Source organism: Antechinus flavipes, chromosome 1 (genome assembly GCF_016432865.1).
Source record: "Antechinus flavipes isolate AdamAnt ecotype Samford, QLD, Australia chromosome 1, AdamAnt_v2, whole genome shotgun sequence".
In the NCBI taxonomy this organism is placed as follows: domain Eukaryota; kingdom Metazoa; phylum Chordata; class Mammalia; order Dasyuromorphia; family Dasyuridae; genus Antechinus; species Antechinus flavipes.
In genome coordinates this window covers 392974657-392995980 of record NC_067398.1, presented here as the reverse complement: position 1 = coordinate 392995980, position 21324 = coordinate 392974657, and the positions used below count along the sequence as shown (strand labels likewise).

At 31.4% G+C, this 21324-nt stretch overlaps 1 protein-coding gene across 2 annotated transcripts in view; it reads right to left on the bottom strand.

Annotated features, from left to right (window-relative positions):
• The window catches only part of ADCY2 (adenylate cyclase 2), a 596450-nt gene that overhangs the window by 571578 nt on the left and 3548 nt on the right, over positions 1–21324 (bottom strand). For both annotated transcript variants that reach the window (XM_051969830.1, XM_051969831.1), the window contains exon 2: positions 7101–7298. In XM_051969830.1, the coding sequence (XP_051825790.1) occupies positions 7101–7298 (198 nt within the window). The remainder of the gene's footprint in view (positions 1–7100; positions 7299–21324) is intronic.

The following is a 21324-nucleotide window of genomic DNA, read 5'->3' as shown; positions in this document are numbered from 1 at the left end:
TTGTATTGTGTCAGTCTTCAAGGTAATTATTTGCTCAGAATATCAATAGATACACATACATATATTTTTGTATTATAATATATACAAAAGATACTATTAGGTAACACACATCATTGTCCTGTAAATAATCCTAGAACAGTAACAAAAAAGAGACCCTGAAATAGGATTTGATTGTCCAATGACAAATCATCATTTACCCAAACCTTTATATTAATTCTTAAAATTCTCTCAACTCTCAGGTAAATCTGCTTGGCCAGATTTGTGGATTGATACTCTCTTTATACTCATGATTATTGATTTATTTCTAATTGAGGCAAAAAAGTTTGCTATTTTAAAATGTTTAAATGTTATACTTGTGGTTTTTCTTTATATTCATAATTTTATGTTTCAGAATTTAAATAAATTTACATCCAATTTATCAAGTAAAAATAATTTATTAAAAATACTAGTAACTTTTAATAGAAAAATACTTGTTCTTAAGTAGAAATATATTCTTTTGGGTAGTATATTTTGCCCGTGACAGTCATTTGAATTTCTCAAAGAAACAACTAATTAGTGAAAGGAACAGTGTTACTCAAATAAGTGACTTTTTCCTTCAAAATTTTTGTTCTGCTTGATCCTTCTTTTTTTTTTAACTTTTCATATTTTCACAGATCAATTCAAAAAGATTAAAAGGAAAGCAAAACCTTTCCAACAGAGTTTCTCAATTCTTCAGTATAGCTGACAGTGTCTGCTGCTATGGCTTAGGAGCTTCTTATTAAATAAGGACTGTTAAGAAAGCTATTCTTTAGAGAACAAGAGAGGTTGTATGTCTATTCTTCCTGCCAACCCCAACAGGTGTCCTGCTAGGACAGAGTAGTAATGCTGTGCAAAAGTGGAAAGACATGCCATAGTCACCCCAGTGGGGAATCTTCAGAAGGTTCCTTATTCTATTGAAAAGAATTCTATAATGTTAAGAGGTCCCCTGAACTCATTTTTTGAGTTGTCATATTTTTCAGAAACACTGGACCCAGAGCATGTAGGGGTTCCTGGTTGAAGTCTCTCCCATCTGACATAATTTGTTGTTAAGCATCCCAAATTGGACTCTCTGTGTGTCCTTGGAGTCAAGATGGATGCCAGTCAGTCTTTGCTAATCTGAGAAACTGCTTGTGCAGTTCCTATGAAAATGATGAACAAGCTGATTTTAGGAAGACCTGGAAAGATTTACACAAATTGATGTTAAATGAAACAAGCAAAGTCAGAAAGAATCTGTGCTAATCAACTATGAAAGACTTGGTTCTTCCCAGTGATTCAGTGATCCAAAGCAATCTCAGCAGACTTTGGACAGAAATGTCATATGCATGCAGAAAAAGAAATAAGGAGACTGAATGTAAATCAAACATGCTGTGTTCACTTTTTTATCTCTCCCCTGGTTTTTTCCTTTTGCCAACATGATTAATAAAGCAACATGTATTAAAAATTCATCTGTCTATGGTCAAATGTGAAAGTTTTGTGTGCAGAGACTCATAAAGATAAGCAAACCACCTTATCTTCAAAGCCTAGTAGTTCCAAAGGGAAAAGAAGGGGGCTTTTGCCTTTGCCTTGCTCTTTCTGGAAGAGTTTTGTTCTTTTTCTAACTTCATTGTACCTTTTCTCTTCTCATGCTCCTTCAGAGGGAAATTTCTGGTATCTTCTTCTTCCTTTGTCCTGCTGTTATAAAAATTCAAACTTCTTCATAGATTGTGAATCCTTTTGTTTCACATGTATGTTCATTTCTCTTATAATAAACCTAGTTTTCATGAGAGTTTTGTGAAGTTGTGATTGCCTGTTGGTAAAACATGGAGTTACCAGATCTAAATTCATAATCCCATTAACTACGTTGATGACCAGGACAAAGTAATGTAAACTTTTTGAACCTCATCTTTCTAATTTATTATATAAGGGGAATAATGATTTTATTGTTTATTATTGTTAGGCTCAAGAGAGATGAGTATAAAACTATAAAGTGCATATAAAAATCTATTGTTGTTGTTGCTACTGCTATTATCATAATTAATTCAATCAAATATTTGATGGTTGGGACAATGCAAAATGACACTGTTCTTCCCCTCAATAAATTCATGTAGTATGGAAATTCAGACAGATACATAAAGGTGTATCTATGTTCTCTAGAGAAAATTGTGTTCTAGGATCATTTAATGAAAACCAGATCTTTTTGACAAAGAACTTTAGAAGATAGAACATCTAAAAGGGGTCTTAGAAGGAAGAGATAGAAAAGTTCAGGACAAGATCGAGGAACAGCTGATACTTTAATACTTTAATATAGTTTATATTCAATGAGCACATTAAATATTTCTGGAAAGATATGTCAGAATCTGACTGGAGATTTTTACTTGCCAAAATAGTATATATGATACCAATAATCAATAAAAAGCTACTTACTTCCAAAAGAAAAATAAAACAACAGTGCAAGATTGGAGTTGGGGCTAGGAAAAACCGTAAACAAGTATCTATACCTCCCTTCTTTTTTTCCACAGAGGAGTAAAGTGAAAGCCCAGATAAGTTAAGTGTACTACCTAGTTACACGATTAATATAATAGATGAGTTCTGAACCCAACTCTCTGATTCCAGAGGGTTTTTTTTTTTGTTTGCTATTTTTAATATCTAGTAAAGGTTCTGGGCTAAATAAATGCTTGTTGACTTAGCAGTATTCTTTCATTCATATTATGTTGTCTATGGGTAGGCTATGGGTTTGGGTTCCATCTTTAGAATATTGCAACTTGTGGAATGAAAAGAAAAAAAAATTAATAGTAATGGCTTAGATAAAAGTAGTAATGACAATATATCCAGAAGCTTCAACTTTTCCAGAATAGAGCCAAACTAAAAAGAACAAAACTATAGCAGGAAGCTCCCCCAAAATCTCTGTTACAGTGGCTTGTATTTTGTTCTCTAATTCTCTTTCTGAGGTTTACAATTTTATATACAATATAAAATGGGTAATTATGATGATGCTGATATCAAACAGCATGAAATTATATTTGCTATCTTCTATTTTAGAAGATAGAAAGAAGAGTAGAATATTTAAGGAGCATTTTCTATTTTTAAAAAGTTGAAGTAAGTATTTAGATACTTGAAGATGCCTAAATTCAGTTGAAGCTTGTTTCTAAAGAAAATAATTCTCTTAAAATATCTCATGCCTGAATAAATGCCAAGGAATAAGGCAATAAAATCTATCAGTTTTTATTTGTCACTTGAAAATGTAAAAATCTGTGTCTTTATCCACATAGGGAACATGTTCCATAGGTGCAGATTATAATCCCTCTCCTATTTCAATACAAAAGTCCTAGTTGGTGGCCCAAAGGACACAGAATAAATGATTTGCTGAGACTCCTGTGGGTAACAAGCTTTAGGAGTGGCATTTGAATTTAGGTCTGAATACCTAGCAAATAGCCCATCCACTTTGCTACTTATTGTTATTTTGTTGTTGGTCTAAATTTTAAAACTGCTTGTTCATGAACAGAGTTTATCTAAATGATTGTTTAAAAATACAATATGTTATCAATTTCATTTTTAGTGAAATATTTTTCCTAAAATAATTTTAATTCTGATTCATTCTAATTCTATATAACTTCTATATGGTCAGACATCTTAGCCATATTTTAGGAAATGAGGCACTGGTGGTAGATTAATAATGATTATATTAATACTATTATCAATAAATAGGATTTTATTTTATAACTTTTAAAATTTCCCCAAATAGTGTAACAGGCTACCATGAAAAATTAAAGAAGAAAATTTTAATGTCATTACTTGCACTTTTGTTTTTGAAAATTTTCATCATTTGTTCATCTCCCTCAGGTAATGAAGTATTAACAGAAATACTGACTCTTAAAGCTGGAAGAGAGCCTACAAAGCATCTAATTTACCCCCTACCTGAAAAGAAATCAGGTTTATGATCTCCTAAAAATGAATATTTTGTCTTTTATTGAATATTTTAAGGGAAAATGATCTTTGAAACAAAAAGTATTGAACATATTGTAATATTTTAAAAAAGTATTTGGGGGAAGATATTCAGTCTTAGATATATCCTAACACTTCACCTCAGACTGTCTTAGTTAACTGTAAAATGAAGATAATAATATCACCTATTTCTCAGAGTGGTTGTAAGGATGAAATGGATTTTTAAAAATCTTTTAGCCCAGTGTCTGGCATGTAGTAGGAACTTAATAAGTCCTTTCTCCTCTGTCTTCTAACAAGCAGCACTAGACTGCTATTAATGATTGTCCTCATTCTCTATCTTTTAGGCTAAAAATGTATTAGCAGAGGGCAAGTACTCCTTTCTTCCTTTTAATTTGCAGTCTTAGGAGGTACTAAAGTAATGACTAGGCCACATTTAACTAGCAAATTTTAGCAATAATTGATCAAGTTTAGCATATAATTCTAAATCTAAATTCTAAAAACAAATGTATTATTTTAAACCAGGAATCATCCTATGCTTCCACTGTCAATAAAGTATATAGATTTGATGAGAAGTATCTTCTTTAAAAAAAATGAACCTCTAAATTGTTTTTATTTTTACATCAATTAATTCCTGTTATGCACACTCAATCCCCAGTAAATGCTCCCTGGGATCAAATGAAGATGTGTAAGTAAAACCAAATGACAAAATAATTGCTTCGGAAAATAGGTGTTGCATTCTACACTTTTAACCCTTCATCTCTCTACCAAGAAAGGGCAAATGCTTCATTATTTATCTGTTCTTTAGCAACAGCTGAATGTTCATTGTAGTTGATCTCAGTTATGCTGCCTTTAAATGTTTCTACAAGCTATTGTGAATCACTGTGTATATTATTTCCATGGCTTTTCTCACCTTACTCAGCAACATTTGAATCAGCTCTTACCATAATTCTGATTTTCAGTTGTAGGAATAGTAAGGTTTGTGCTAACTAGAATGTGGCAAAAAAATACAGCAATTTTATTACTGGAAAATATTTGAATTGATGGACTTTCCAGCCCCATTAACCTGACAAGTTTTTTTTTTTCCACTATTTTTCAGTACCAATATCCTGCTCACTAGGAAAAATATTACTTTTCCCAACCATATTCTATGTGAGATATATCTAATCACAAGAACTATTCCCATGCCCATTTTATCTCAGATTGTACAAACATATCAGCAATTTTCCTGCTTTACCCATTTCTCCTGCTCTGTCTTACTTTACTCTTCACTTTACTCTGCTGGGTGGCCCTTTTCCCTTAAGGAAATGTCCCTCAGAGTGCATGATGCCAGTAAATGCCCTTTGCTTGTTTTGAAGTTGGTTTGGACATGAATTATTTCAAAGATGACATTACATACACCCTAGTACCCTAACATTTTGGTCTACCCCAACAGAATGAGAAACAAGGCTATAAATATATGGATTGCCTATTCTATCTAGCCTTCTCTTCTTTCCTCTAGCTTTTTCTTTGTGTCAATCAGGCAGAATGTTGTGAGGGAGGGAAATTTAATTTCTTCTGCTACCTTTGACTGAATTTTTGACTAGGTTGTATTGTGTTTGAGTCCTGCATGTTAAAAGAGAATTAGCTGGCCTCTGTCAAAGAAGTGTGTAAGGTCTTGTGCCTCAATAGATGGCAGCAAAGCTCAAGAGAGGACCTGACGAGATTAAAGACCTAAAGTTCAGCATATGGCAACAAATAATAGTTTAGCAATTATAGATTAACAGTTACCAAGTAGAAATAATGGAATTAGATACAAAATTCAGCAGAAAACAATTATGTTCTATGGCACTGAAACAAAGTAGCAGAAAGCAGGGCAATAATATCACCAGAGAACAATGGTAGCTCTGCAATATTAGAAGCGTGAAATAGTTTCATGTGGTCTTTTAAGCATATCCCTGGTCATATGACCTCTAAATAGTATGAAGTATTAATGTTCTCTGGTCATTTATATTTTCTCCTATCAGTGGTATGGTAATCTCTGTGTAGATATGGATGTGGGAGAATGTTTTCTTGTCATTTTCTTGTCTTTTCTATTTGATAAATGCATTTTAAAATGTGTGTCTTCTGATTTACCAGTAAGTAAGCACATTGATAGGGGCTTCTGTCCTATGATTTTAGGAAATACTGATCCATAGAGTGCCTAAAAGTTGGAATTCCCCAAAGAACACCTTAAGCACATCATTTATATTCATAAGAGACACATTTTTGTTTCTGCTCTTTTTTGCTTTCTTCCTGGTTAATGGCTGAGTCTTGATGATTAATATTTTCTAAAGTTTTCATATAAGTAATTGAGTGACTGTCAATCATCAAACTAGTCAATCTTTTCATTCTTCCTATCTATAGAGGTGTGTCAGTTAATGAACTAAAACATTTTCATTAGATCTATAATCGTCTTGGAAAAAAATCTCAATATGTGGTTATATTTCATATTTTGTGTTCCATTTTGTTTTATTTATTTGCATCTCCTTATCTCCCCCTGTCTGAAAGCACAGTAGTCATTCATAATCTGACTCTGCTGCTGATCAAAAAGAAGGCTTTTATGCACTCTATTATCAATATAAAACAATTTGCTTTTACTTTAACAGCCTGGTTTCCCTATCTGACTTTCAGAGGCTCATCATACTGGTGCTAGATTGGATTGACTTTAGTTCTGAAGCTCAGAACTGCCACATTTAAATGATCTACCATCTTCAGCCTTCACAGTTGCAGGAACCATACTGATGCATCACAACTTCCAGCTAAAATTCACCAACTGCTTTTTGCTCAAAAATAGCCTTTTGTTTATGAAATTCTTCCAACATCTTTCTTTCTCTGATAAGAGTTCCTGAAAAATCTTTTCCATATAAAGGAAAGTTGATGGCATAAATCTCTGTTGAATGTTTTCTGTTTCTAAGGCTTAGGGTTGAGTAGTGGTGACCAAATTGTCATTGTTGTTGCTCTTATTTCTGTTTTGAATATATTGACAGGAAAGTATCTTGTTAAAATGTGTTATCAATCAACTTGCTTATTTTTAAGATATCTACTTAAAGTAACTCACAAAATTATTTATTTTAGAATAGATTGCAGAAATTATAATCAAATCATGGAAAAAAAGAAATAAAAAACATTTTTTGAAATCTTACCTGGTCCCAAGGAAAAATGGAGCCCTCAAAACACATGAATAAATATCCCATGGCAACGAGGCATACCCATATTACCAAGGAGAAAACACGAAGCAGCTTCTTAAATACAGATTCAATGCAGACGAGAATAAATATTGCGAAGAAAATAGCAAGGGCAGTTGGAACTGTTATTAAAAATGCCACATGCTCTTTAGCATCCTGAGAAGAGAAAGGGAAAATATGTATCAATGTAAAGACACTTAGATTAAAAAAAATGATTTATGTTGTTAAAATCCAGTGATGGATAATCAATGTCAAAGAATATCAGAATAAAACCATTCTTTCAAAAGTTAACTGATTTAAACATTTGAAAACTAAGTTTAATACGAAATAGAAACATGACCTTATACATAAATACTATAATATTAAATATTTTACAAGTGTAACAATAAAGATATTCTCATGTATACAATGCATAATAAATCAAGAAATTAATTTTGCAATACAAAGAAGCATAAAATTCAGAAAAATAAAATCTACCCAATCCAATCTAGGAGAACAGAATTGGATTTACATTAAAGAAAAATATTCATACATATAGATAATCACTGCTTTTAAAAATATTTTTACTTTCTCAACTAAGTCTAAAAGTAAATTCTGCTGTTCTTTATAAAAGTGTTCAAGTTGAAAAAGGGAATAGACATATGATAGTTGGAAATAGAGCCATAAAATAAATACAGAAGAATAGACAACTTTAATTCATTTTGCTTTGCTACTTTCCCCTTCAATTTTCAGAACCCAAGATAGGTAAATAATTATTTGCAAAATTCCACTGTATTTTTTTAATATTTCCAGTTACACTTATTTTCTGATTTCTGTTTTTGCCTACCAAATATAGTCAAATTATAAAACTGTAAGCAAAATTTAGAGTTTGAAAAGAAGTTTGCCTGTAGCATGAAATAATTATGAGAGAAATACAAAATAAGAAGCACACTTTTGCTACAAAATTGGACTATAACAAAATGGTAAAGGGCTCTGAATTGGCAATATATAGAGTGGATTTTGATTGGTCAGTAATAGGAAGCCATAGAAGGATTTGCATAGTGGGATGATGTAATCAAGATTTCATACTTAGAAAATAACAACAACTACAAAACCCTTAAGTACAATTACATCCCGCCCCCCAATTTGGTAGGTAGCTATTTTTTTTACAAATTTTTTGTTCTTCTATGCTTAATACCTTGTGTAGGCTATTAGGTACCCCAATAGATAGGCCATTGGGCCTGCTGTCTGGAAAATGCAGTTTGCATTTTAGCCTCAGATACGTAAGAGCTGTATAATCTTGAAAAAAGTCACTTGATATCTCTCTACTTTTCTCAACAGAAAAATGAGGATCATAATAGAATATACAGGCATTGAGATTATATTTGTAAAGCATTTAGTGCATAGCCTGGTACATAATGGGCATTATTTTTCAAATAATTATTTACCTATTCTGAGTATCAAAAGTTGAAAGGGAAAGCAGCAAAGCAAGATGAAATGAGGGCAATAATAATATCTTCCTCAAAGAGCAGTTATGATGATCAAATGAGATAATGTATACAAAGTATTTTGCAAATCTTAAATTTATATATATATATGTATATGTATTCATATACATATATATAATGTTAGCTGTTGTTATTAAGTACTATTGTATCTTACAGCTTCATATTTTATTCTGATAATGGACCATAACTCCTGATGACAGATTCTATTTTTAGCAAAACTTTGTAACTCTCAAAGTACCTTGAGTATACAATAGGTATTTAATACATGTTTATTATATCACATTATAATATATTGTATCATTAATCTCCCTATCCATAGCATTATTAAGTTCATAATTTAAAATATATATATATATATATATATATATATATATATATATATATATGTACACACTTCTCTGGCTTCAATAACATCATCTGCAAAAGGACATGATAAACTGCTAAGATTCCTTCTTGTTTTGAGATAATATGAACTGAAAGTAGCTGAAAAAGTATATGCAGCTGAAGGAAAAAAAAAAATTGAAGCTACTTGAAGCCTATAAGATGTCTTGGGAGGCTCATTGAATCCTAGATCTAAAGGTGGAAGTGATCTTAGAAGCCAACATGGCCAACTCTTTCATTTTACAAATGGAGGAAATTGAAGTCCATACAGGTAAAATGACTTGCCTAATGTCAAACATATAATAACTGTAGAGTTGGGACTTGAACCCAGGGCCTCTACTTCTAGGACTTAAACTTTTTCAACTGTACCATGTTGCTATTGCCTACTCACTGAAAGTCTTAAAACAAGACTGGTTACCCATTTGTCAGATATAATATAGAGGATAAACTCTATCCCTACTCTTTATCATATTTGACTTTAACTATATAACTCTTAAAATCTCTTTTAATCCTAAAACTCCATAATTTGGTATGGTCATCTCTTTGTCAGCCTTTTATTCTGAAGGATGGTGCACTGAAGGGCCAAGAACTCCCTAAGAAAGATTGCTAAAGAGTAATCTTTAACCTAGACATTTTTCTTTTGAACTATAATTGTACAAGGGTTCTAATGTGGGTTCTTCAATGAAACAGAAGTTTAAAAAATGTCACAAAGAAAAAGTTGGATATTCATTAAGGATGTTCTATTTGGGCTCTGTCTCTGTCTCTGTCTTTGTCTCTGCCTCTGTCTCTCTCTTTGTCTCTCTGATTCTGTCTCTGTCTCTGTCTCTCCCTGTTTTTCCTTCCTAGACTCAATCACTTCAATTAAATGTCTTCTTAAGGTTAAGATGAATTAACTGAGGATATTTCCTTAAACATGGGAAGACAAGATTCTGAATGTCTTCCAACTTACAGTTCAAAATGTACAGGAAAAGGAACAAAGCCATGGTAACACAGAAACATACTTTTAAAAAATTGGTTTTCTCCCAGATAATCTTTAAAATTATCTACTTTTTTGCCAAAACATTTTAATATTGATCATTGTTACTAAAATTGACAGACACTAAAACAATTTAAAAAAATATTTTCAGTTCAAGATAAATCACATTACCTCCTCATATTCCATAGAAGGATTGAAGAGCTAGTCTTTGAAAAGATTGCACTCTTAAATAAATGTACTAAAAAGTACCAAAAACAATGAAATTGCTAGCATGGTGCCTCTAATGCATCAGTCTATCTAGATAGTTCTTTTCAATTAAGAATTTGTTTCCTTTCCAAATGCGTTTCTGCTAATGTTGTATTCCATCTAATTGCTAGGCTAATTAAAAGCTCACCATTTTCACTTATTGTATGATAACACTTTTATTTTAGATGGTAAGCCATTCTTTGTGATCTTTCTATAAAGCTATCCTTTTTGCCTCCCTCTCCATTCTTAACCATATTCATTCTTGTATTTCCTTGAAAATAATATGAGCCTCCATTTAGATGGTATTGAACAGAGAGAGCATCAGTGCTATACAAAATTATTCTTTCAGGTTAAGATATTTTAATGAACTGCTTTGATATGAACTAAAGGTTGCTCTCCAAAATTTTAAGGGGCCAGTCTGCTTTCATATATTTCTTTGGTTCCCCAGTTCATCGTGTTCTGTTTTTGTGTGTATGCTGCAATGGTAATTTGCCTTTAGTCTCTTTGTGACAATTCAAAACTGGGCCACAAACATTTTACCAGCTTGTTCTATCAAAATAAAACCCCAATAATCTGTGGCTTCAGTTGAACTCTCTTTAAAGTTGTTATTTTTTAATAACAAATTTTTAAATTTTATTTTTTTTAATTTTAAAAGAAAGGGGAGAGACTCTGTTTAAAATTTTCTAATTCAAAAATTTAAAAGAAAGTTGTTTCAATAATTTTCAAGCAAATGTTAAGATACAAAGTTCCTCTCAAATGTAAAGTTTAATAGACCTTTCTATCCTATAGTGATAGGCTTTGCAGACCACAATTAGAATCTGCTAAATCTCTTTTTTAAAGCACATATACTTATTTCGACCACAGAAGACTAATTAAATATATAAGATTACACAATTTAATCATTTTAAATCGGCAACCAATCAATCAGCATGCAGTTACGTGCTTATTACATGCTAGGTGCTAGGTTAAAAAAATACAAATATTGAAGCATTTAGATTCAAATACAAAGTCTTATTTTCAGCTTTTTAAGTCCTGAGATTTGTACTTAGAGACTTATACATTCCTATCCTTTATGCACTCTCTTTTCCCACCAAAACTGACTTCTTTTCTGTTCTTCATACCATTAGGCAGCCTGTCCTTTATACTTGGAATTTTGTCTCATCTCAGAGTTTTGTTTCTTTGAATCCTTAACTAAATCAGAAGATTAGCTTTAGTACAACCCCATGAGCCTTTTCTCATACACTTACCATAATACTTCCTCTTTTCCCCATGCTGTCTTGTGATATCTTTTATTTTTCTTAAATGTATCTTATTAAGGGCTGCGGTCATTTGAATCAATCACTCTATCTTATTTTCCCATGATATTTTACCAGATGGTAAAATATCTCAAAAGAATAAATCAGTTTCTCATTCTGATTGTAAGTACTACAATTAAATAGAACAGAAAATCTTTTGGGATTAAATCCTTATTTTTTTTAACAATATTTGATCATACCATATAGTTCTTCTATAAAGTATCAGACCAGTACAGAAATGTGTGTGTGTGTGTGTGTGTGTGTGTGTGTGTGTGTGTGTGTGTGGTGTGTTGGGAGATAGCAGGAGAAGTACCTTAGCTTCAGTATAATCTCTCTCTTAAAAAAGGAGAGGATCTTGTGAACTTTGGAAGACCAAAAGAGTTTGAATTTTTCATTTGCATTCTAAAAGTTTCCATGAGGTAGTAGCAGTTAGTGGTGATCATTGGAAGGCACAGACTGAATATTATAAGAAAAAGAGTAAAGTCTCTACAAGTAGTTTTGGAGAAAACTATATGATACTTGAAGGGAACTTTGTAAGTATTCCAGGAAAAGCAGAAAAAAATTCTGGAAACCAGGGGTGTATCACCACATTTTGACATATTTATTTCTTAAATATTAAATCAGTTCACAAGACTCTCGTTCTCTCTCTCTCTCTCTCTCTCTCTCTCTCTCTCTCTCTCTCTCTTTCTCTCTTTCTCTCTCTTTTACTGGATGTATTCAATGCATAAATTATCATAACATATACATCTTAATGCAATATCTGGACAAGAATACAAACATACAAAAATAATTAATTATTTCTTTAGTTCTGTTATTCTTGATCTGTAACTCTGAGATCTATAATTTCTGTAACTCTAAGGATTATAGTCTCTCTCTGCCTCAATTTCCTGAAAGATTATATATAAAGATATATAGATATGTCTATATATTTAGATCTAATATATTATATAGGAGATTGTGTCATGAACTTGGAAGTAGAAGTAGTATTAACTGTTCTAACTATAATATCTAAAATAATACCTCTTATTAAAAGCTCATAAATTTGTGTGACTGATATAAAGCACTAATCACGGAGAGAAGAATATTGATAGAAGGTCCTAAATTATAAAACTTTAGATAAACAAATACCAAATATTGTAAATGTATCCCCTAGGATTCTGGGATGGAGATGCAGTAGACGTGCTCAGCCTGCCTGTATAAGTAGGAGTAGGGAAATTAGTTTCAGATGATGAGCTACATGTGCAAATATTCAAATGTACTAACTGGGTCTATTATTTCTTCCTAATATAAGCTTCTTATTGGCATGGAGTGTTTCATTACTGATTTTCATATTCCCAAAACTAGCAGAATGTTGGCAGATAGAAGATTTTTTAATAAATATTGTAGATTGATTGATTTTTGTTCTATACTATCTTTAAACATTCATAATCTTATTTTTTTATCTATTTATTGTGGTTTATAACTGTGCATCATCCATGTATTTATCTATCTTTCTATTTATCTATCCATCAATCTGTCTGTCTAAAAATATAAAATCTAATGAAACTAACTGGTGTGATGAAAAAAAAAATGCTGGATCTGAAATCAGAAAGATCTGAAGTCAAATGCAGTTTCAGATACTTGCTATTTGTGGGATCATGGGAAAGTCCCTAAACCTCTATTTGACTTAACCTTGTCAACTGTAAAAATGGAGATGATAATAGGACTAATCTCAAAGAGTTGTTGCAAGGATCAAATAAAATAATATTTGTAAAAAAATTACCATAAAACATGTCATATACTAAGTGCTTTATAAATTTTTATTTCCTACTGTTTTCTTTACTTCCCAAATGCTATTTAAACCTAAATTGCAATATAATTATTTGTTTATTTGTTTATTAATGGACTATCTGAATAATAATACATGCATATATATTTGCATGCATATACACTATATTTATTTTAAATACATTATGTCTCAAGTCACTTTATTCTTGGGCTATAATTACAAAAGGCATGCGAGTGGATTTCAAGGAATCTGCAATCCAGTTTCAAACCCAATCAGCCCATACAGTGAAGAGCTCATCATGGTTCTGGTTAAGGATAGAAACTTTCTGCTACACCTATCCTTTCCTTGCTATGCCAATATTCCTGTTGTTATCCAGTTGTTTCAGTCATGTCTAATGTTTCATGACCTCATTTTGTTTATTTTTTAGCAGAGATATTGAAGTGCTTTGATATTTCCTTTTTCATTTCATTTTATATTCGAGGAAACTGAGTTATACAGGATTACAATGTCACGCAGTTGGTAAGTGTTTGAGACCAGATTTGAACTCAGGAAGATGAGTTTTCCTGAATCCAGACATGATTTTCCATACATTATGTGCCACCTGGCTGCCACTTTGAACTAAAGTATAGTGTTGCCTATAATTTTGGATTTGTCTTTAATTTTTTTGTGCGTTTTTTTATTTTTTATTTTTGGTAATTTGCTTCCACTCCAAGACTAGGAGTAGACAGACATCTAAGGTGTAATAAATGAGGTATACAAAAAAAGATCATTTTTCAAAATTGCTTTTTATAGATAAACATATTTTAATATCAAGAAATTCATTTTTATATTTATTCATAAGTAAGTCTTATTTTACTTGTAGTGAAGGCTAGGTCTAGTGAAGACTCAAAGTTTCAGGTAGGTTAGTAAGGGTTGAGGGGGAGGGAAAGGTATTTGTTGCAATTTTCATCGTTTATCTAATTGTCTTATTTATCCTCTGCTCACTCCCTAACAAATAATTCTTTTAATAGTATAGAGGAATAAAAAGAAAGCAGTTTTATTCCTGAAAACTGGGATAGTACCATATTATATCTCATCATATTTTAAGAATTTATAATTAATAAATATTTCAACTAACATAGCTTTAATTAATGTAGTCTTATTTTTCTTTTATTTATTTATTTACAACATTTCATTTGAATTTTTATTGAATTATCAATCAGCTCTCCAAGATTCAGTTCAACAAATATTTTATTCTATGTCTATTATCAGCCTGAGAACTATAATAAGCACTTAGAAAGATTTTTTTTAATGAATTATAATACATAAGTAAAAATGTATGTCTTCAGTGCCTTAGGTGGATTAAAATGTACAAATAGCACAAAATATATTTGTGCAATCATATGTGATCATGTGGAATGTGTGGGAAAACTAAAGTCTCACTTTTCTTTCTCCCTCCTGTCTTTTAATTCCATTCATCACACCCTCCTTTTTTTTTTCTGCTCTTCTTTCTCTTTCCCCTAGACTATTTTTCTGTCTTCTAAGTTTCTTTGTAATCCTCTTATCCATCTCTCCCCTCTTTCCCTTTGGTCTGCTTCCTCAAAGCTTTCTCCCAAGGACTTTTCTGACTCTGTCAGAATGATAACTATTTTTGTATTTTTCAATAATTCCTTTTCTCCTTTATTGCTCATCTCAAATGATTTTGAAGGTCTTCCCGAAATTGTAACAATCAATCTTTATCTGTGACCTATATTTTGTTTCTGAAATGATTTTTCTATACTCAAATCATGATTAGTTGTGACCCTCATCTGTTGATAATATGACAAATGACAGAAATGAAAACATTGCCTGTTTTTGAAGAAGCAACTTGTCTTCAAACACTTGAAATATATAGTAAAAGTTTTGCCACAATAATAATTTATTTGCCTTTGATTCTCAGGCTAGATGGCTTTTACTGTTTCTGTACCATCCAATTTGTTCATTTGTTGTGATAATTTATTTAATTTGTCATTTTCTATTTCATCTGTAATATTTGAGGAAGAATTTTTGTTAACAAAACAAATTAAGACATTACAGAAAGTCAATAAAGAAACCATGAGTAATGTTACATGAAGAATTTAAATATGATGGAACTGTAAAAACATGGAACAAACTCAGCTTGTATCCCTTTGAACTTCCTAACTGCAAAAGGCTAAGGCAAACTGCCTATGGAACTACTTCTACATCATTGTTTCCTGTGTGTTTATTGGTCAATACACATTTTGCATGATCTGTAGCACCTTCAGATCATGAAAGCTGTCCAGAGCTTAGGAAATGATAGGGGAAAAATATATCTGTCAGTAGTCTTTCATTCTTCGTTCATCTTTTCTGTTCTGCATTCTTAAACTCTTTGACAGAAAGGTGAGTTTAAATTGAGGTAGAAAGATCTAGGAAAATGAAGCCTACTGCATCTATTACTACAGGTGACAAAATTCATCTGTGTTGGAACTTCTAAGTATCCCCCTTTTAAAAGTAAATATAGGAGCTTTAAGGCTCTTGAGTCTAGGCGTGTCTCATTGTTCTCTGGCTTCTAACTGGTTCTATGCATCAGAGCTAAGATTGTCTAGGAAAACAAAACAAAACAAACCATTCCTAATGATTCTGTGAAATTCAGCTAAGAAGTATGCCAACAGTATACATCTCCCCCTCATCTGATATTTCCTTGAGGCAACATGATGTCAAACCAAAATGACAAGAAAAATGCAAAACTCTTTTTTCCTTTTTTTTTTTCCTAAAGTACACCGCCAGTAGAAGAATCCCCCTGAACACTGCCCTGCCCTCTTTCTATTCAATGTGATTATGTTCTTTTCAATCTAGATAGCATTGCCAGCACAATTTTGGTCATATTTTGGGTTAGTGAAAGTAGCATGTGGGTGGTATGCTGAAAAAAAATTCTCTCTTAAATCCAACATTTGCAGTTGTTTGACTTTTAAATTTTAAACTAAGGAATTGCATATTTTTTTTAATCTGCTTTTTTTTTTTATCGATTTGTATAAAATTATCTCTCTATGATAGATCTGAGTACTAGGGTCAATCTGTACCTCATTCAACTCACACTGAATTAGAAATTCTTAAATAAACAGTCAATATTTAATTTTTTGGAGACTCATTATCCAGTTTGTGAATCACCCCACCCTCTTGCTTTTCTTCCTTGTGTACCTTGCTATTGGTTCCCTAATTGTTGGAACTGACTTCAAATAATATTCAATTTTCATCTCTAGAAGAAACAAACCCTAATCTTTTACTCCTTATTAACAATTTGGTAGAAAGTTTGTATAGGGAGAAATTTTAAAACAATGAATGTCTTTTTTATTTCAACAATCTATAAAATCCTTAATCCTGAGTTCAAACCTAACCTTAAGCATTTAACTGTGTGATCCTAGGAAAGTCATTTAATTTCCACCTGCCTCAGCTTTCTCAATTGTCCAAATAAGATAAAATAGCACCTACCTCTTAGAACTGTTGTGAGGATTAAATAAAATAATATGTGTAAAGTAATTTTCGCAGTATATAATCTATTAAAACCCTATGCTTCATTTTAATGTTCTAATTTGTTATTCTGGGATCTTGAACACTCTGTCAGTGAATGTGTAATACACAGTGAAATCTTGGAATCCAGAAAAGCTGGGTTTGAATACTAACTCTAACTCATATTGGCAGTGTGGAAAGGAAAACCATTTAACTTTCAGGACCCTAGGCAGAAATCTAAGATTATAAAGTTGCAAGAAAGTTTCCAAACTGCATTGGGGGAAGGTTCTTCACCAGTAGTTTCTTGATTATCCAAAAAATCATAAATGTTTATCATAGAGACAGCAAAACAACTCTACTTTCCCTTATCTACACCCTAAAATTTATCAAATAATTATTATTTTACAGTCCAAATGACAGTACCATGAAGCTTTATGAATTGCTTTCTCTCCAGGAAAATTGATTTGTTCTAGGAATTTAATAAAAAAAATCTCACAATCAATAAATGAATAACTATTGGATGATTATCAACTGTGTTCCTGAAACTGTGCTATTTGTTACTGAAGAAATGAGTGTGTTGGACAGAACATTTAATCCAAGGATGCTTATAATCTAGGTAAGAAACAAGAACAACACACATAAAGTAATTTGAGTAATTTCAGACAATATAATTATGGGCACTGCAATATCTAGGAGATCTGGTCTTTAGGGCAAAGAGAGATTCAAAGAGCTTAATAGATGGGTTAACAGGGATATTTCAGTGATATCACCTTTCAGAACACAAGGTTCCATGACAGACTGGGAGAGCATTGGGATATGGTGATTCGGAGAGGAAAGAGATATCCCAAAAGATCCTGCAATTATCATTTATAGGAAAAGCTCACCTAGATTATGACTAAAGAGCAGGTCAAATTTATTGAAGAACTCAATTATAATACAGCTCCGAGGTAGACTATTTAATAACATAGTGCAAATTAATTATTATTGCTAACTGGGTATTGAACATGTGTGCATGTGTGTATGTATGTATGTATGTGTATGTGTGTATATACACACACATGCATGCATACACATGCATATCTCATAAATTTCATCACCCCTGGACAAATTCTTAGTCATTCCAACCTAGTTGAAGTTAAAATATGTCATATAAAAAGAAGCATCGAAAATAATACGATCTTTAGAATTAGTGAATTTGTTTTCAAATCTAAGCTCTACCCTCTTTTTATCTGTGATGCTGGGGAAGTTATTTCTGCTTTGAACCCTGACTTGAAATCTAAGCTCTGACTTTTTTTTTTTTTTTCTATTTGTGTGATCTTGGGGCAGTTAAATTCTCCAGATGTCAGTTTCCTGACATAAAAATCATGACTTAGATTAGATGACCTCATTTGACAACTATTCATTAAGTGAACTATTATATACAACAAATACTATTCTAGGGTTTAGAAGTTACAAACATAAGTTGTAATTGGTCATCACTCTTAAAATGCTTAGGGTAATTGTGTGATGTTGTTATTTTGGCATTTCAGTAACTGATTTTTCTATTTTGTGGTGCAACACAGACACTCTTTCCAATGACTTTTTCTTTATAATGAAAAGTTTCATGATAGAAAGGAAAAAGAAACTCATTAACTTCCAGCATAGTATTTCCTGTCACTGATAATTATTGATGAAACCACATCAATGTCATGAACACAATCATGTGAAAAGTAAACTGGGGCACATTTTCCCCTGAAGCAATGTTAACTTAATATTGTGATAAGGTGAATGTTGCATTAAATTATAGCGAATTACTGGTTTTCACTTAGTGTCTATTTGGAAATCTTACTGGAATATACAGTGTTGAAAATAATCCTTCTGCAATTCAAAGCTAGGCAGATAATTATTATACATTTCAGACTATGGAAAACATATTTAAAATATTTTTAAAAACATACACTCACGTCCACATACACACACAAATACACCACACAAATACCCCCTCACACATTCACAAAAATGAAAGAATAAGTTATATCAGTACAACCAATCAGTTGTAAGGTATATTTTTAATATAAACAATAGTTCAGGCAAGAAATTTCAAAAAGTAGATGGGGAAGGGATAGAATAAACCATTTTGAATCTATTTATGTTCAAATGGCATATAAATAAAAATATTTCTAAAGCTAATTAAATAAAAGAGGATATTTTAAAGCACAAAATGTTTTATCCAATTCTTCTACCACTTTCACAAAGCATCTATAGAAATTTAAGCTTTTCTTTCTCATTCTGTAGACTATATAAGAATTCTATCAATAACTGTCTCAAGAGTCCAAGCACATTCAGCTAGTTTATGGGAACCTGTAGATAACTGTTATGCAAGGACTGACCTGGTCAAAGAATTACCAGACTGTTAACTAGAAAGAAAACAAAATTTCTTTTTCAGCCACAGTTACTCATTAAGATCACATGTTGAGACACAATAGTGTTATAAATTGTATTAAAGGAAGGAGTATTTAATTAGATGAAAAGGAATAGTTGAAGTATTGAGGCAGGAGAATGGGTGATCCACAATTGGAAGCAGCAGCACATCTTTTTTTTTTTTTTTTCCCAAAAAAATATTATATAAAATGTGTCACAAGAGAAGTATCCTTAACAACCATAATCTTCCTCCCCCCAAGCCTTTCCACTGAACTTCTTGAAACATGTACTTATGTTTCCACATTTCAACAAATATGAAGACAGAGTAACTGTACACAAAACTATTTTGAATAAGGGATGTGTATGCATAGTATCTCATTTTCAACCTGTCTTTCCCCTTCCTCCCCGATCTTGTCTTTGTAGAGAGAATCCATCTCCCTTTTCTCACATTAGCCCATCTGGAAGAGAATCTACTTGATTATTATGGAAAGAACATGTCAATGCCTTCATGGGTTTGATTATTCAGGGTTACTGATACTTTTAATAAATTTTCATTATCCAGTAAAAAAATCTAAAACACAAATAATTCTGTTATTGGAAAAAAAAATCTCAAGTGAGATGTTTTAGCAATTAAATAATAAAAGTAAATATGAATATAAAATCTAATTATTATCTTATCTAAGAGTTATCAAGGAAGAAGAAAGACCTTAACTTGCATCCAAACCTTCTAATGTTGGGGCATAAGTAGGGAAAGAAATAAATTTGAAAGATGAAATGATATCTTAAAGAGGGAATAGGACAGATTACTAAATTACTTGGCATTTGCAATTTAGTATTATCATCATCCTACTGTGCCTAAAACCCAAAAAACTTTTTGAAAACTACATCAGTGTTTACATATTGAAAAATTGTTTTATAGGTTTTTAGAAAAGAAATACAATAGTAAAAAACCCAATATGTGAAAAATATATAATTTATAATGTGATTTGTTAACTTGAGAATTATGAGAATTATATTTCGAACAAACTGCCTCACTATAATTTATATTTCTGAAAAAAAAGTCTAAATAGATCCAGTTAGGATTTTGCATTTTTGTCCAAAGAGCATGTAAAGTATTTATTCCAAACTTATATCTATGTAGAAAAGATCTGAATATGTACATTTGGAAACAAAAATTTTAGTTTTATGGAAAATCATTCACATTCCTATAAGCAAAAAAAAAAAGTTTAAAAAGGTTTTAAACTTAAATTCAATATCATTGAATATTTGTATTAAAGATTTTCTACCCTTTGTAAAGAGTAAGTTTTCTATCAATTTGAATATTCAGGACAAACTCTAAGTTCTATTTATATTGTTTTAAAAATTCAGATAGTTTTCAAAAAATAAAAATTCTCTAAATAGTCAAGTTAATTTTAAGGAATAAGAAAATTTATAATTAAGCCTTTGTGATATCCACTTTAGGATTTAGTTGCAAATTTTTTCTAAAATTATTTCAAAAGTGTCATAACCACATTATTTGTGAATCAAAAATTGGGCTTCTTATTGAAGTGAACTGAAATCCTTTTGAAATTCTGCAAAAGTACAACAATGTTAAATTAAGATGAATTTCATTACTGATTTAATTTCATATCACAACCAAAGACATGCAATAGAAACACAAGTTATGTGCTAGAAATATTCTAGAATTACTGATTCAAATCAAATATTCAAAGAAAGTACAATTGTTTATCAAGAATTGGCTAGACTTTTTTACTACTAAAACCTGATGAAAGTCTCTTAATTTAAAATAGACACATTCAGGGGAAAATAAGGAATCAATCCAAGATTTCAAGCAGCAAAAAATAGATCTGCTTAGCTCCTGAATTACATCAGAGCCAAGCTATTCTAGTAAAGTGTTTTAAGGTGGAAATCTGGGCAATATCCCAAAGGAAATATTTCAATATCCTGAGGTGGAAGTCTCTGAAGACAAAGTTTTCTTCAGTCTTACAAATAAATCATCTTAGGCCCATTGAAAGCACTATAACTTCAAATGAAACTTCTTCTTGTGAAACTCCCCAACTAGACTTCATCTGACTTGGAGTTATAATAAGATTTAATATGATGTCTTCACAACAACAACAACAAATCACAAGATAACAGAATT